At 52.0% G+C, this 17405-nt stretch overlaps 1 protein-coding gene across 3 annotated transcripts in view; it reads right to left on the bottom strand.

Moving 5' to 3' along the window:
- ACACB (acetyl-CoA carboxylase beta) overlaps window positions 1-17405 on the bottom strand; it is a 102353-nt gene that overhangs the window by 34535 nt on the left and 50413 nt on the right. For 2 of the 3 annotated variants that reach the window (XM_036276378.1, XM_036276380.1), the window contains 13 exons: window positions 16732-16813; window positions 14379-14524; window positions 13136-13286; window positions 10509-10643; window positions 8663-8809; window positions 6812-7000; window positions 5363-5463; window positions 3224-3312; window positions 3014-3138; window positions 2152-2265; window positions 1859-1972; window positions 1572-1613; window positions 1296-1385 (listed from right to left, as the gene is read on the bottom strand). In XM_036276378.1, the coding sequence (XP_036132271.1) occupies window positions 1296-1385; window positions 1572-1613; window positions 1859-1972; window positions 2152-2265; window positions 3014-3138; window positions 3224-3312; window positions 5363-5463; window positions 6812-7000; window positions 8663-8809; window positions 10509-10643; window positions 13136-13286; window positions 14379-14524; window positions 16732-16813 (1525 nt within the window). The remainder of the gene's footprint in view (window positions 1-1295; window positions 1386-1571; window positions 1614-1858; window positions 1973-2151; window positions 2266-3013; window positions 3139-3223; window positions 3313-5362; window positions 5464-6811; window positions 7001-8662; window positions 8810-10508; window positions 10644-13135; window positions 13287-14378; window positions 14525-16731; window positions 16814-17405) is intronic. The other variant, XM_036276379.1, reaches the window with a different exon arrangement.

Here is a 17405-nt window from a genome sequence, read left to right as displayed (position 1 = left end):
AGGTATTACTGCCCCTACTAAAGCATGAGGATCTCAAAGTCCAGAGAAGGAAAGCAACGTGCCAGAGGTCACACAGCTCCAAACATGCATATGTTGTTCCTAGAATCTCTGCACTTCGCCCTCCCGCCAATTCCACTCACTTTTCAGATGCCTGCTTTCATGCCACCTTCTCACCCCAGCCTGAGCGGACTCCTGGCAAGATCAGGGCCTGCCGCCCTATTCTCACCGTGACTGTGCCCCCGCAGCCCTATCCCACGCGTGATTAAAGACATATTTACTGTGCGTCTCTCTCCAAGCAGAGGGACGCTCCGCTAGGGCCGACACTATGGCTGTTCCTGCTCTATCCCCAAGCCTGGCACACAGTAGGTCTCAACAAATAGTGGCGAAAATTGGAGAGAGAAAAAAAATAAGTACTGAACTGCCGTACTGGGTCTCGCTAATGGAATCAGTGTGGGACCTGAGACTGATTCTTTGAGTTGAAACCAGGGAGGGGTAAAAACTGCAGGCCCAGGAGACTGTATGGCTCTAATATGCTCACAGCCCCAGTGGTCTCCGTGGAAACTCAGTCAACACGGGCACTAGGATGAGGACGCCCCCCCAGAGCCTAAAGGATGTCAGAAAAGGGCGTGGGGACCCCAGAGGACCAGAACTCTAAGATCAGAGGGTGAAGCCACCAGGGGAAGAGTCGGGTAGAAAACGCAGGACATCATCACTGACTTCCTTGAAAGGATTCTGGAAGAGCAAATATCGTGATGCCCTGAAATTAACAAAAACCCTTAGCCCCTGGCTTCAGGCAGACCAGAGCGGAAGCAAGACGACCTGACTCTCATCTTCTCATCTGGCTCCTGCTCTGCCCCGTCACACAGGGCGTTCAGCCTAAACTGTCACCTAGGCTCCTTCCAGCTCTCGAAGTTCCAAACGGAAAAGTCTTTCAAAGGCATTTGGCGCAGCTGAGCTGGGGAGCTTGGACGAGGCGCCCTGGACTTGGATCACAGGGGTTAGTTTAGCTGCGCCCCACGTGGAGGAGGCAGGTATGGCACGGAGACAGCAGGGGCTACCAGCAAGGACTCCGGATAAGGACAGACCTAGTGTGAACCCTGGTTCTGCCACTTCCTAGCTGTGTGACTTTCAGCAAGTTGCTTCACCTCTCTGAGCCTCAGTTTTCTCCTCTGTAAAACGGGGATAGAAACGGTACTACCTTGTCACGTTTCCAAGGTGCGTGGCCGGGTGAGGTGCCCGGATGCTGGGACTAGCGTGTGCGGGACTGTGCTGTTCTAGGGGCCTCTCCCACTTACCTCCAAGGATGCCATGCAAACAACTTTGTTGGCGTGATAGAAGAAAGTGGGCAGGACGTCAAATATGGTCGTTTCCGAGAGTATTAATTTCTACCGGAAGTGGAAGGGCAAAAACAGAAAGTAAATGTTGGTAAGTTTTAATCAACAATCAGATGAGTGGGAGGGGTGGGGGAAGAGCGGTGTTGCTACCCCAAACGCTGCCCGCTGCCCGAAAGGCCTGCCGGTGGGAGCAGCTCTGAGCTGGTGGCAGGGGGCTCCCAGACGCAGAGGGCGTACCTGGAAGCTCGTGAATGAGGCGGAGCAGGAAAACGGGGCGCCCTGGGAAGACGAAGCCCTGACTCAGCCACCTGAGGCTGCAGCTGCCAAAGTTCCATCACACCTGGATTTTAAAACCATCCTCCCGGGCGAGCCTTGCTGCCTGAGCCTCCCGAGGCCCCCGGGCAGCCCTGGCCACACTGGACTAAAACGCTGGTGTTTGTGACTGTGCCCTGCACCCGAGAGCCAGCACACCGAGGCTGGGGAGCCTCGCTCTGTGGAAGGTGGAGGGATGGAGACAGGCTCACCTTGAGGTTTTCCGGGCAGAACTGGTGGCCATACCTGTCGATGGCGGACAGGAAAATGGACTCCACCTGGTTGTGCCTCAGCTCATAGGAGGGGAGGTGGGAGGCAATCAGGACCTGCAAGGAAGGGATGGAGGCGCTGGAGAGCGCCACCCTCATGGGGAGAAGCCAAGGCCCGGCCCATCGGTTTGGACATGGACAGCAGCAGAGGGGCGGTGCAGGTGGGGGCTGAGCATGGTGGGGAGACCGTACCCCGTGACCTCCACGCATGGTGGGGATCTGACCCGCAGCCCTACCTGTCTGGCTCTAAGGGCTACTTTGCAGTGCTCGCTTTTGCTCAGCTGAGTGAGCTCGTTGAGGATGGAGGTCAGTTCCTCCGACAGGGAAGGGTCTGGGCCACAGAGTTCATCCTTTGGGGGACAAAACAGAATCTAAGTGGCTCTTGTCTGCCAGAAGAAAACATGCCAGCACTCATCCTCAGCCAGGGATGCGGCTGCCCTGGCACACCAGACAGCTGCCCAGGCCTCTGAAGACACCTTCTGCAGCTGCTGCACACGCCCTGCCCCTCCCTCCATCCACCAGACAGCTGCCCAGGGCTCTGAAGACACCTGCTGCACACGCCCTGCCCCTTTCCACCGTGCATCTCCCTCCCTCCCTCCATCCATCTATCTATCCATCCATCCATCCATTCATCCACCCAAAACATGCCCCAAACACCTGGTAAGAAAAAAACAAAACACATCCAAGGCTGTGCCTGCATCACTACTAATGGCCAACAATTATGGGGTGCTTACTATGTGCCAAGCAAGCAGCTAGACCCTTGACATTCATCTCCCCAAATTCTCCGAACCCTTTAAGGAGTTGCTATCATGACCCCCACTTTACAGATGAGGAAACTGAGGCTCAAAGAGGCAATATGCCTTGCCCCAATCCTGTCAGGAGTGCCTGGCACACAGCAGGTGCTCTGGAGGTGTTAGTTATGATGTCCCCGGGACACAGCCACGCACATTCACTTACACTGCACGGTGGCAGCTTTGAACAGTCCGGACAGAGACCGTATGACCAGCAAAATCTAAAATATTTACTCTGGCCCTTTCCAGAAAAAGTCTGCAGACACTTGGGCTACCCCTCTGGGCACACGGGCCCTTTCCTGCTTACAATCAGCATGATCACCAGCTGGTTCTTCTTGGCCACCTGTGCGTGGGAGAAGATGCAGTCCAGCACCTGCGACATGTCAGGCTTCAGCTGTTCCCTGAGGTTTATCACGCACTTGTCGTAGTGAGCTAGAGGGAGACAAAAGGCGCACGAGGTCAGGCTCGGCCCCTCCCATCCTGCAGGCTTGTCACCAGCGCCAACGGCGACTCTTGCCTTGTTGGAAATGGTGCTCAACTTGTAAGTATCTTTTCAGGAGATCCAACACCACCGCCTTCATGTAGCCGCGGGTCCCGCTGCGGTACCTGGGGAGGAAGGGAAGGCGGCCTTAGTGATCCGGCCCAGCCCTCGGCACGCCTGACTATTGACTGCCAGGGCTGTTAGGGTTTCAAAAAGCAGAACGCCGATCAAGTACGTGGAGCAACCATGCTCCTCGTCCTCAAGCCTGGGAGGGGTGTGCAATTAGTTCATTTGCACTGACTTTGTGGGACAGAGAGCAGTGACTTGTCCAAGGTCAAACATCAGCCCTGGCAGGTTTTGCTCAGCGGTTAGAGCATCGGCCTGTGGACCGAAGAGTTGCAGGTTCAATTCCAGTCAAGGGCATGTACCTTGGTTGTGGTTCAGTCCCCAGCCCTGGTCAGGTCATGCAGGAGGCAACCAGTCGATGTGTCTCTCACATCAATGTTTCTCTCTGTCTCTCTCTCCCCCTCCCTTCCACTCTATCTGAAGACAAATAGAAAAAATATCCTCAGGTAAGAATTAAAAAATAAAACATCAAACGAGAGGCCAAGCCTGAGCCTTTAGAAGGCACCTGCTCCATCCCCAGAGAGAAGAAAAACCACTTACAGAATTGGGATGCTGAACGGGGTCAGCCTTGTATGTACAATTGAAAAGAAAAAATGTTCAATTAACTACCCAATGTGTAAAGACAGTTTGGGAGAAAAAAAACAACAACAAGACTTGAAAGATATTTACCAAAAGATCTCTGCGTAAATTTCACTTCCCTTTTAAAACCAAATTTTAACCTGGACGTTCCCTAAAGCATTTCCTCTTCTCGATCATTTCTGAACACAGGGAGTGGAGTTTCCTAGGAGGCATGATGCTGAGTTGTAGAGAAGTGGAAACCAGCTTAGCCCCAGCATCACCAAATAACAACAAAAGAGAAGAAAAACCTGTAATGCTCATTTATTCAAATATGATTTTTAAAAATACACAACATAGCCCTGGCCGGTTTGGCTCAGCGGTTGGAGCATCGGCCTGCGGTCCAGAGAGACCTGGGTTTGGTTCCCACTAAGGGCACGTACCTCGGTTGCAGTTTGTCCCCGGCCCTGGTTGGGTCGTGTGGGTGGCAGCCATTCGATGTGTCTCTTTCACGTCGATGTTTCTCTCTCTCTCTCTCTCTCTCTCCCCCTCCCTCCCTCCCTCCCACCCTATCTAAACAAAATATCAAAAAATGTCCTCGGGTGAGGATTAAAAAAAAACAAAAAACATAACATAGCCCTGGTTTCTGTTGCTCAGTGGTTAGAGTGTTGGCCCGAACACCAGAGTCGAGAGTTCGATTCCCAGTCTAGGGCACATACCTGGGTTGCAAGTTCTATCCCTGGCCCTGGTCAGGGCATGTGCAGGAGACAACCAATGAATATGTCTCTCTCACATCGATGTCTCTCTCTCTCTCCCCCTCCCCCCTCCTTCCACTTTCTCTAATAATCAATTGTCATTACAAGTCCCTGGGAGCCAGGGAGTCCCCAGAAAAGAAGGGCTGTCTCCCAGAGTCCTACATTCTCTGCGCCTCTGTTTCTGGAACATGGTACGCACGAGCTTAATTAACTTGTTCCAGTCAGATCTTTGGATTCTGTCTTTGTAAGTCAACTTTTCTTGCTGGGTAGAGTTCTCATGTAAAATGGCATTTCTTTTTATCATCAGAATAGTTCTTCCTGTTCAACAGCTACTTCAGAAAGAATGTAAAATCTCCATTGACTCTCCTTTGCAGTGATGCCCCAAACTGCAATGATCACGTGTAAAGCCCTTCGGGCATGGGAAGCCCCTCCCCCTTTGTCCCGCAATCAGAGCTGCCACAAGGACGCTCCATCAGTACTGCACAAAAACCCATCTCCTCAGAACTCAGGAAGACTTGTTGCGCGTGTTTTCACTCCCAATTTACAAACTGGCAAACTGAGATCCACAAAGTCGAGCGCCTTGCCCGGGGTTCTGCCGTCAGACATGGCTGTGCCGGGACTGTAATCGGGATCGCCCAGTTCGAGCCTGTCCTTAAGAGAACCCCGGAGCCCCACCCTGGCGCAGTACACGGGACCATTCAGCGTGACAACCGCGCCCCACCGCGGGCCCAGCATTCACCTCTGGACCAACTGCACGATGCTCTGTGTGTTCATGAAGAAGACTTCCCGGTCAGCCTTCCGCTGCAGGGTGGCCGCATGGCAGTCCAGGATGGTGGCTATCTGGACGGGAGAAGAGGACAAGTCTGACCACTCACAACCACACAGTCCGGTCACCACACAGAAGTCACCCACGGGACCCACCACAGGCTCCCGTGGAAGTCCTGTCCGAGGCTCATTTGAAAAAAGAATATTCCAACCCCAAAGCCCTCCTGACACCCAGAAACAGCTGTTCACCCCACTCAAGGTACTGCTTGAGGAATTCAAGCGGCCAGAATGATAATGATCCATGAGGATGGACACCCATGCGCATTCTCTCTCCACGAACAGGAAAGTCTGCCAGGAGAGGGCATTTCCAAACCCGGGGAGCATGAGGGCGCTGGGGGGGGGTCCTATTTTTATAATTCGATTGAATGTTATTGGCATATTGCCTTTGGCAACAGAAGTACTTTTAATGGAAAAGACCTGCATCGATGACAAAGTCCTGAAAGGGCCACACAGGTACTTTTCTCAACTGGGGACCTTAGAGCTTTGCTTTGTTTTTGGTTGCTATGTAATTCATCTATCATAACAGTCCCCCGCTTAAAGTATACAATTAATGCTACAAACTAGCAAGACAAACTCACAACTTCCTCTATTATTTCAGCCAGCGTATTTTTGGAAAACACCCACTGTCTGTACCAACTGCTTACTCCTGTTCTGAATCCAAGTTTTCTGGAGTGAGGCCTAATAACTGTTTATGCTTATCAGGGGTGGGGAGCCTTTTTTCTGCCAAGGGCCATGTGAATATTTATAACATCGTTTGCGGGCCATACAAAATTACCAACTTAAAAATTAGCCTGCTGGCCCTGGCCAGTTTGGCTCAGAGGTTAGAGCGTTGGCCCTCGGACCAAGGAGTCCCAGGTTCGATTTTAACCAAGGACACGTACCTCGGTTGCAGTTCGCCCCTGGCCCCAGTTGGGGTCGTGTATGTGAGGCAACCAATCAATGTGTCTCTTTCACATTGATGTTTCTGTTTCTCTCTCTCTCTCTCTCTCTCCCCTCCCTCCCTCCCTCCTTCCCGCTCTATGTGAAGATAAATGGAAAAATATCCTTGGTGAGGATTAAAAAAAATTAGCCTACTGTATTTGGTCAGGCTAATTTGGTGGGGCGTGTGATGTTAGCTGGTACTGATTTCGAGGGCCCTATATGGCCCTTGGACCAGACGTTCCCCACCCCCGAACAGCTGTTGCTTGGGGGAAATGCTAGGTGTCTACAGAGAAGACTCGAAAGAAAACTCCGAACACCTGGGGCTCTAAGTGGGTTTCAAGAAGCCCAACTCAGAGGACAGATGTCCAGCCTACTGGGAGCTGAGTTCCCGAGGAGCCACCTGGCCTGGCGAGGCAACCGGGGGGTGGGGTGGGGCACATACCTGCTGGCTGGGGAACTGGCAGAGCACCGAGGTGATGTTGCTGGCGTACTGGGCCATCACCCTGCGGACGGACTTCTCCACAGGGGCGGGGATACGGCCTGACACGCTGGTCATGATCTCCTGCAGCTCCAGCAGCGGCAGCGACGGGTGTCGGAGGGTCATCATGAGCTTTTGCACCCACTCCTTCAGCTGCAGCGGGGACCACAGCGTGGGCTGAGGCCCTGGAGGGACATGGGCACTGCCACCACCAGGGGGCGCCCAACACAACCCACCCAGGCCCCACGCACTTGAGTGGCCAAAGACCTGGACCCAGCAGACTCTGGAACAGTCCGGAGTGGAAGGGTCCCCTGACCACTGCACTACCCAGTTTCCCCACCTAGGAAGGCCCCACTCCCCCTGCGTGCATCCAGACAGCCGGCGCGGTGTGAGGATGAAACCCAAGGCCACGTGAAGAGCTGTTTGTGGGGGACACCTTGTGCCGGACACTGTCCTAGCACCTTTATCTGCACATCCTCATTCAATCCTCAGAAAAGACCCTACAAAGCAGGTATAATCACTGTTTCTGTTTTACAGACGAGGGAACTGAAACACAGAGAGGCTAAGTAAGTCACCCAAAGGCACCCAGCTAGTAAGAGCAAAGCTGGGATGCTAACGCAGGCCATCTAGCTCCAGAGACTCCCAACAGCTGCACTGCACTGCTTCTGGGCATCCAGGGAGCTGAAGTGTGGACGGTTTTTAAATGAAGAACATAATGGTGCCAACCCCATAATGTGGTTCTGAGGTTTAAAAAGGAAATGCTGGCCCTGGCCGGTTTGGCTTGGTGGTTAGAGCGTTGGCCCACGAACCAATGAGTCTCGGGTTTGATTCCGGCCAAGGGCATGTACCTCGGTTGCAGCCCAGCCCTAGTTGGGGTCATGCGGGAGGCAACCAGTCGATGTGTCCCTCTTACGTCAATGTTTTTCTTTTTCTCTCTCTCTCCCTCCCACTCTATCTGAAGATAAATAGAAAAATATCCTTGGGTGAGGATTAGAAAAAGAAATGCTGCATGCACTAGCAAGTGCAAAGACTAAACAAATGTCGCAATGACAGCAATCGCAACTAAGCAGCCTGGCAGAGGGGTTAAGAGCGTGGACTCTGAAGCCAGATGGCCAGGGTTCAAATCCCATCTTTGGTGCTTTATGGGTGAAACACGGCAAGCTTCTTAGCCTCTCTGTGCCTCAGTTTCCTCACCTGCAAAACTGAAGTAGTAAGAGTTCCTACCTCATAGGTTGTTGGGAAGATGAATGACAATACATTTTAAGTGCTCAGAGTTGTAGCTGGCATAGGGTATACACGAGACAGGGTTGGCCATGTTACTATCTCCACGACTTGCTGTTCAGAGATTGGATGTGACGCTGTATTTATCTCTACTGATGTTGGGCTTAGTAGCATGGGCGCTTCATGGAGGTCTGCAAACGTGAGAACTTACCTCTCTACAGAGTGAGCAGACAGTAGGACCCTGGGATGGTGAACCACGAACAGAGCGATGTTTCTGAACAAAGAGCCTTCCTCCTCCTCTCTTTAAAGGGTGACCCACCTGGACTCCTTTCTTAACTCATTACCTGGACATGCTCAACATTGAGCTGAACTGTCAGTTTAACAACAGTTTATAATCAAAGAGAAAAGTACCCTGATGTGTACGAGCACATTGAGGAACGGGTCTCCTTTATGGAAGCAATGGAGGACTGGCCATTTCCTTGTTCCTTACATCAGTCAGGACCTCTGATCTCATGGAGTAAATCCTGCGAGCTCATCACATGCATCTACACACTTGTGTCGAGTTCACACACCCACCCTTCACACGTGACCTACCTTAATGCTGAAAAAGGGCTCCGGCAGACAGTAGCCGTTCATGATGTTAGTCAGGTTTTCCAGGACAGTGTGGAAGACCTGGTTCAGCTTCTCCCCCATGATGGGCAGAGTTTGCTGGGGAGGGAGCTCTCCTGTGAACGGCCTGGCCTGATGAGACACGAGAACCAGAAGTCAAGGACACGTGGCCTCTCGCCTGGGACAAGCGGGGGCCGAGGCATATCTACCAACATGCACTATGTACAATATTCTTAAGGAGGAAGCCTGAGAACACGAACAGACGAAAACGTAAGTTAAAATTGTTAAATTCACACCCCTGCTCGCGTTTTCCACATGTTCCCCTTTGCAAACATCATAGTGATGTCCCCCAAGTAATTTTGGAGGGGTTAGATGTCTTTGTTTTGCTCTGCTTTCTAACAAGATGATCAGTCTCCACTGTCAGTCTCTCCTGAGTCCCAAAGATAAACACCTAGCAGAACAGACATTTATAAACCTCTCCGACAAAGCTACCTGATTTTTGTAAATCATAACTTTTACATTAGAGGATCAAAACCTAAAACACTTCCCAAGGCCCTGGCTAGGTAGCTCAGTTGGTGTCATCCTGGTACGCCAAAGTTGCAGGTTCGATCCTTGGTCAGGATGCATACAAGAATCAACCAATGTTGTTCCACTTATTTACACATAAATAAGTGGAACAACAAATCAATGTCTCTCTCTACACACACACACACACACACACACACACTCTTTCTTCTCTCTAAAAAAAAAACAAATCAATCAATAAAAATTCTTAAAAAGCTCCCCAAAGGGAGCTCATCTGTCTACGAATTCATTCTGTAAGTACCCACTGAACACCTACTATGTATGAGGCACTGGACCCAGAAGGTCTGGGACATCCATTCTGCTCAGCTTCCTGCCTCTTGCCCCCACCCTCCTCCTCTCATCCTTGAAGAGCTAACTGGAGGGTTTCCTTCTCCACAGTCTGATGCTGGCTTCTGCATCTGGCCGCCCACACCAGGGCCCGGGGCAGTCTCCCTTACGGGACTTCCCGAACCGAATCACCGGGGCTTATCTCCCAGGCGCATGTGCTGCAGGGACTGGCGGCCGGGCCCACAGGACATAGCCCAGCAAACGCTGGCCCCGAGGACTCCGGCTGCTGGCGCGCGGCCCTTCCCAGGGATCTACAAAGGCTCAGTCTGCTTCTAGCTTTGGGAACCCCCGAAAAAGAATAATGAAAGAATGAGAAGAAAACAAATGAAACTAAGGGGATGGTCTGGAGAAAAAAAAACCATTTGACTTTTAAAAATACTTTTCTAGCTTTTTTCCTGGGCATATGTACTAATGATCGTAGAGAGAACAACAATACACGGATGAATGACAACCTACTTCCTGTCTGCGTGGCTTACTTAGAAGGGTGTAAACAGTCATCAGCAAGACCTGTTTTTTCCTGAGTACCCACTATGCCCCAAGCACGCCTGAGAGCTCACTGGAGGGAAGAGGGTGAGCCCTGAAACATCTGGGGGAAGGTCCTCCCAGGCGGAGGGATCTGGCCTGTCTAAGCAAGAGGGAAAGTGAGAGACAATAAAGCCAAAGAAATTGGGGACAGCTTATCTGGGGTCTTGTAGGTCATCAGAAGAACTGGGTTTATTCTGCGTGGGATGGACTGCTGCTGAGAGGGGTCCGAGCAAAGGAGGGCATGTTTGCACCTGTCACGCCAGCTCCGAGGGGGACACACGGGGAGTCAGGAGAAGAGCAGGGAGCCCCGAGTCTGCTCAGCTCACTGAACAGGAAGGTGGAGGCCACGAGCGGATCTGAGCCAGCCTGGGTGGCCGTGCCAGACGCGACGTACCGGGTGCACTTTAGAAGGGTCATCAAGCTCCAGCCTGGCTATCACGCAGCCCGCTTCCAGCACGGCCCCCGGGCGCTTGATGTACTTCACCTGGCCACTTTCCTGCACATTCAGGGTCATGACCATCTTCATCACCTGTTTTGCAGAAAGAAGACATGAGATGGAGCCCACCAGGGTTGGCCTGTGTGTGTGACACCCAGAGTCATTCAGAACTAGTAACTCTGGGGCAGGGCCCGAGCCATTTAAATAGAATGACTCGTGGGCAGAGCCGAAGCTGACAGGGTAGAGGGAAGTAGTGGTTACCAGAAGCCAGGCACAGAGCCCGTCACAAATCATCTCCATCTGCAAAGCCCGCAGAAGGTAGGTTTCACGTGCGCATTTTACAGTCGTGGAAACTGATCTTTATTTTGGAAGTAAAGCCTCCCTCTTAGAACTATAGTTAAATCATATTATGTAGGGGGATTAACACATGTTCCTGCTCCTTTTCTCAAGGCGGCGAGAAAACCCTCCGGGAACTCTGTGAAACGAAGAACGTGCTCACAGTACAGGGCATCGGCTGCCCCTTTAACTGGCCCGAGAGCCTGGACATGTGGACACGATGAGTTTTGTTACTGTGGGTGGACGACACTCAGCACAGCACTGCCCTGGCTCTGCAGGTCACAGTGTGGGCACCCATGTCAGCCAGGCCCAGGCTGCAACCCCAGCACCCCACGCATCACCCTGCACCTCCACTTCCCCTCTTGTAAAGTGAGGGACAACGACAGTCTCTCCTCATAGGACTCTCATAAGAGTTCAGCAAAACAAAGACCGTGGCCCAACGTTCCTGGATTCCCATGGCCATTATCTGTATTACTGTCCTTGGCCGCCAGGAACAGAGGCCGGGATTGAATACTGGCTACACGTGACCTCAAGAGTTGCTTGGCCTGCGAAAGATACAATCATCAAAATGGAAAGGCTACCCACTGTATGGGAGAGCATAATTGCCAATGATATATCAGACAAGGGGTTAATTTCCAATATATAGAGAGTGCTCATACAACTCCACAAAAGGAAGATAAAGAACCCAATTAAAAAATGGGCAGAGGAACTAAATAGACACCTCTCCAAACAGGACATACAAATGGCTAAGAGACATATGAAGAAATGCTCAACATCACTAATCATCAGAGAGATGCAAATTAAAACAACAATGAGGTATCACCTCAAACCTGTCAGAATGGTTGCCATCAACAAATCATCAAACAACAAGTGTTGGCGAGGATGTGGAGAAAAGGGGACTCTAGTACACTGCTGGTGGGAATGCAGACTGGTGCAGCCACTATGGAAAACAGTATGGTGTTTCCTCAAAAAATTAAAAATTGAATTGCCATTTGACCCAGTGATCCCACTTCTAGGAATATACCGTAAGAAGCCTGAAACACCAATCAGGAAGAATATATGTACCCCCATGTTTGTAGCAGTACTATTTACAATAGCTAAGATCTGGAAATAGCCCAAGTGTCCATCAGTAGACGAATGGATAAAAAAGCTGTGGTACATATACACAATGGAGTACTATGCAGCTGTAAGAAAAAAAGATCTCTTATCCTTTGAGACTACATGGAGGGACCTGGAAAGTATCATCCTAAGTGAAACAAGCAAAACAGAGAAAGACAAGTATCATATGATCTCACTTATTTGTGGAATATAATGAACATAGCAGTCAGGAATGGGGTAGTCCCAGAGACATGGAAGTGGGGTACAGACTGACAATCCCCAGAAGAGGGGGTGGTGGGGGAGAGATAAACCACAGAACTTATATGCATGTGTGCATGAACAATGGACATGGACAACAAAGCTGGGGACAGGGCAGGGAGGGGGAGGGGGGAATCAGTGGGGGGGAAAAGGAGAAACATCTGTAACAAAAATTAATTATAAAAAAAAAGAAAAAAAAAAGAGTTGCTTGACCTGCTTGAGCCCTGTTTCTGCAGGTGTCAAATGGGGTCAGAGCAGTGCCATCTCCTAGGATGGCAGGGAAGATTAAAAACTGTCATTAACAAAGGAAAATGCTTAGAATAGAGCCTGCCACGTGCTAAGAGCCTCCCAAGTGTTGGCTGAAGACTTTAATTGCCATTATTAATCAGTTCTCACTCATTTCCAAGGGAGATGTACATTTTGAGGTTTTCCCTTTAAATACTGAAGGGAGCCCTGATCATTCTGGCTCAGCGGGTAGAGTGTTGGCCCGAGCACTGAGGGGTCTCGGGTTCGATTCCTGGTCAAGGGCACATAACTGGGTTGCAGGTTCCATCCCCAGCCCTGACTGGGGTCGTGCAGGAGGCAATCAATCAATGTGTTTCTTTCATATCGATGTTTCTCTCTCTCTCCCTCCTTCCCACTCTCTCTAAAAATCAATGGATAAATATCCTCAGGTGAGGATTAACCAAACAGACAGATACATACACACACACGCGCGCAGGAGATCTGGGCTGAACCCCACACACTGGCTCTCTCAGGCATCTGCAGCCGGTGGCCCAGGTAAGAGGTGAGGCCCATTTGCAGAAGCAGTGTCCAGTGGCCCCACCTCAGGGAGCAGAGGCGGGGGCGCAGGGGAGGCCGCGCTGACCCCCGAGGACCTGCTCTGCACTCACCTCCATCTCAGCATAGCTGTCCCCGGCCTCCACATGGCCCCCGTCCTCCACTGTGTACTGAACCAGCTTCCCCGCCGAGGGCGACCTCAGGACCGTGGGATCATTCTCCTTCTCAAACACACACGTCTTGTTGCCGATGGTAACCCGGTAACTGGGAAAGAGGAGGAGCAGGGAGGGGGAGGAGACTGGAGGGACCATCGAAGCCATGTGCCCAAGTCGGGCTTTCTACAGTATGTCTCTTCCTAAAGGCAGCCCTGAGTGTCACCGAGTTGAGGGGACTCCACTTTCCCAAATGGTGGCATCTGACAGTCACCACAAATATATTAGGAGTGAGTTGGGGGAACAAAGGGTGAGACCCTTTCTGACTGAAAACTAGTTCCTTTTACTGACAATTCCAACTGGCATGAAGAAAGCAATCAATCAATATTGTTCGATAAATATTTACTGACTATAACTCTTCACCTTCTAACTGAGCTGGGGTGAGCACGCGCCATGGGTGGAGCCTACAGCAATCTTGAATATTCTCGGCAGACAGAACATGGGTTAAAGAAAGGAAATAAGTCACTGCTCTGGGATGACTCTAGCGTGCTTCTTGGATTAAGAATTGGGGAGGGAGACTCCATTCTCTAACAGAAGCTTTTTCAGACATGGGGCCTCTGGCTCCCCCAGCCCTCCCCACCTTGTTGGTCACGTGAGCTCAGCGTGGTCAGATTCGCTAGAGCTGAGGGTCTCTGGGTTGATCTCACGATGCCCCTGGGCCAGGTGCCTCCAGGGTATCCTGTACGGCACCCACCTGGGCACACGGTGACCTTCCTGCCACCATCTGCTTGATAGGCTCCACGAGTCATGACCATGGTTCTATCCTAACACCTGGTCTAACGTCCAGTACAAGCAGATGCTCAGTAAACAGGGAGGGCAGCATCTCCTCCAAGCCTGTGCCACAGGGCTGCGGACACGGCAGCCAGACCCGGGCAGCGGCCCCTCGTCACACCCCTCGCAGGCCACGGAGCTGAGCCACACCCTACTCAGCTCTGAACCCTCCCGTTAGCAGGAAGAGCCTTCTGGGCGCCTCCCGTAAATGTCTGCCAGTGCATGGGATTCCAGCCAGGAGATAACCTCTCTCCGGCCCAGAATTACGGGACAAGGCACCTCATCTACGAGCTGGGCTGCACAAAGGGGGGCTTTGTGTTTTCACCCCACAGGAGAGCTGGCCCAGACCCCGCCGGCCTCGCGCCCCACACACCTGTCGACTTCTTCCTTCATGTAGGTCGTGTAGCTGTTACCGTTGTAGGACAGCAGGAGCCCGCCATCATTCAGCCGGTGGGCGTCGATCTCGATGTGACAACCGTTCATGATGAGGACAAACATGGTCAGAGACTGCCGGGCCACCTGCAGGGACAGGTTCAATGCCCCCACCTGACTCAGGATGTCTGCTTGTCCCTGTGCACCCAGGACAGCATCTGCCCCCGCCCCCGCCCCAGGCCAGGAGCTAGAGCTGATGTCCACAGTGGGAGCGCCGGCCCGGGCGCCCTGCCTGTCTGGTCCTCGCTCTCACTCACCGGAGGGAGGAGCTGACGGGACGGAGCCTGGAGAGAGTGACTCCACCTGCCCTGTGGTGGGCTAATGGTTGCACACTAGCTGGTCCCACCAGCCATCTCACCAACGGTGTGCTCTCCTGATTCCTGCTCCCCGCTCCAGCCCCAGCAGGCTGCCCTGGGTAGGGAGGTGGGGGGTGTCTCCCTCCAGGGGAGGCAGCCCTGTGGACTCCACCAGGGTTGTGGCCTAGGGCTCTGCCTCCCAGACACACGAGGGATCTGGGACTCTCGAAGGCGGCACAGGCGGCCAGGCCTCGGCTTTGCCTTTCGATCTGACACACTGGCCCCATCTGGCCCTTAGTGCAATGTGTGCATTCTCGCTCAGAACACAATCGCCCAAAAGGGCTCTCAACCTGTAGAAGACAGATTTTGAGACCAAAGAGAGCAAGAAATATAGGATCACTTACATTCCTATAAGAACCAAACTAGCTATCTAACAACCTCGCAATGAAATACTCTAGGCCTGCACCATGGAATACGGTAACCCCTCGCCACTCGTGGTTACTTACATGTAAATATGAAAAGTAAATAAAATGTAGAACTCAGTTCCTCAGTTACACTTGCCAACAGTTCAAGTGCTCAGACCCTCAACTGCCATTAGAGACAACATGCTAATAACACGGGAAATGATGTGCTGAGATAACATCACATCAGTCCAATGGTATCTGCACCATGATGTCGACTTTGTAAAATCAGTGCATGAAGGAAGGTAATAAATAACTGAACGGAGATGCTACAATGTTAACAGGGGTGCACCTCCAGGTGCCAACGCTGTGGCCTGATGCTGGATGCTTATTGGAAATGTTGAAATGTCCTATGAGCATGTGCACATTTCATGGGGGGACCCAGGCCCCCAAAGGTGGCCAGAAAGCCTTGGAGGCAAAAGGGAAGTGGTTTTTTAGCACACCCCCAAGGACAACACCCTGGTTTGGCTGAACCAAGGCTAAAAATGTCCAAAGCTTGGACGTTCAACCCGTGCTCAGCAGTATTAAAAATAAATTAGAAGAAAATAAAAACTCTGTCTCCAAAGCAGATTTGAACTCCATCCTCTTCCCTCTTAGAATGTGAGACTAGGAAGCCCCAGGGAGGCCTTGGCTTCTTGGGGACACTTTGCCTCCCAACTTGGACCCGGGGCCTCACCCTGCACCTGCACCTCTCAGATGCTCTCTAACCCTCTCTGCTCAGCTGACCTCGATGGCCCAGGAAACTGAATACTTCTGCCAGCAGCCCTGAGGAAGCTGCAGGGACGCCAGAGGTGGCCAGGAAGAGGTCAGAACCCCGCACACTGATTCTTGGGGCAGAAACGCAGGACAAAGCCAGCTTCCCAATCCTTGTGAATGGACCCGGACACCGTGCCAGCTCAGCTCCGCAGTGGGTTCAATAGTGTCCCCCCAAATTCCTTCCCAGCACCTCAGAGGTGACCTTATTTGGAAACACGGTCTCTGCAGATGTGGTTGGTTAAGATGAGGTCGTACTGGAGGAGGGTGGGCCCTCATCCACCTGCCGGGTTTCCTTCCAGAGGAGGGCCCAGGCGCAGGCACAGAAGGAAGACCATGCGAAGACAGACACACGGAGCTGGAGGCGGAGCCCGGGGCGAGGTCTACAAGCCAGGCCCGCCAAGGACTGCCCACAACCATCAGAAGCTAGCAACGTGGGAAATGGGCTCCCCTGGAGTCTTCAGAGACCGGGCCCAGCCACACCTTTTGCGCTTCTGGCCCCCAGAAGTGTGAGAGACTAAATGTCACTACGAAGCCAGCAATTCGTGGTCCTAGGTTACGGCCGCCACCGGAAACTAATACACCCTCCATCGTGCCTCGTGCAAAACGCTCAAGCCTGTGTGTTCTCAAACCCCAAGTGTTCGGGTTCCAAGGTCGTGGGCTGTGTGGGGCATCCTGGGACCCAAGCATGAGCAGATCCACTCCCAGGACGGCTCATCACAGGAATAAAAACGCCCTCCAGACTCCGGAGTGTTGGAGACAGCCAAGAAGCACGGGGCGTTACCTTGAGAATGTACTTAATGCCTCCGTAAATTAATTCCACGTCCACAGTGTTCAGCAGGGAGTCTGCAGGGAGGACCTGGCCCCTGAAAGAGAAGACAGACCAGCAGTCAGATCCAGAGTGCTGACCATTGGTGCCTTGGGCGCGACTGAGAACTCTGCGGCCAGCCCCAGGACTGAGGCACCCGTGCGCCTGGCTGTACCGAAAAAGCGGAATCTGATTAAAAGACAAGAAAACAAGGATCATCCCAAGGAGGCTGACATTCCTCAGAACGAAATGAAACGGCACTTTCCGAAGGATGTGAAATTTCAAAGGGGCTTTACCGGAAGCTAAATCTATGTGGCTCCTTCTCATAAAATTCTGTGTGTGGAAATCCTACTGGCTGCTTGTGATTCTGTCTCCATTCAAAAGCATGACAGCCAAGCTAGAAACTTTCATCCTTTTCATTTCTTTTGGGTATTTTCATTTGCCTATCACAGTGATTCTCAACCGGGGGCAATTTTTACCTCTACCCTTGGGACATCTGGCAACATCTGCAGACACATTTGAATGTCACGAGGCCCCATAATGGTCAGCACTCTGGATCTGACTTGGATTCTGGGAGGAGAGAGGGCACTCTGAATGGCACCAGGGGAGCTGCTAACATCCCGCACTGCACAGGACAGCCTCACAACAAA

Source organism: Molossus molossus, unplaced genomic scaffold (assembly GCF_014108415.1).
Source record: "Molossus molossus isolate mMolMol1 unplaced genomic scaffold, mMolMol1.p scaffold_m16_p_22, whole genome shotgun sequence".
NCBI classification, from domain to species: domain Eukaryota; kingdom Metazoa; phylum Chordata; class Mammalia; order Chiroptera; family Molossidae; genus Molossus; species Molossus molossus.
This window is presented reverse-complemented; position numbering and strand designations above follow the sequence as displayed.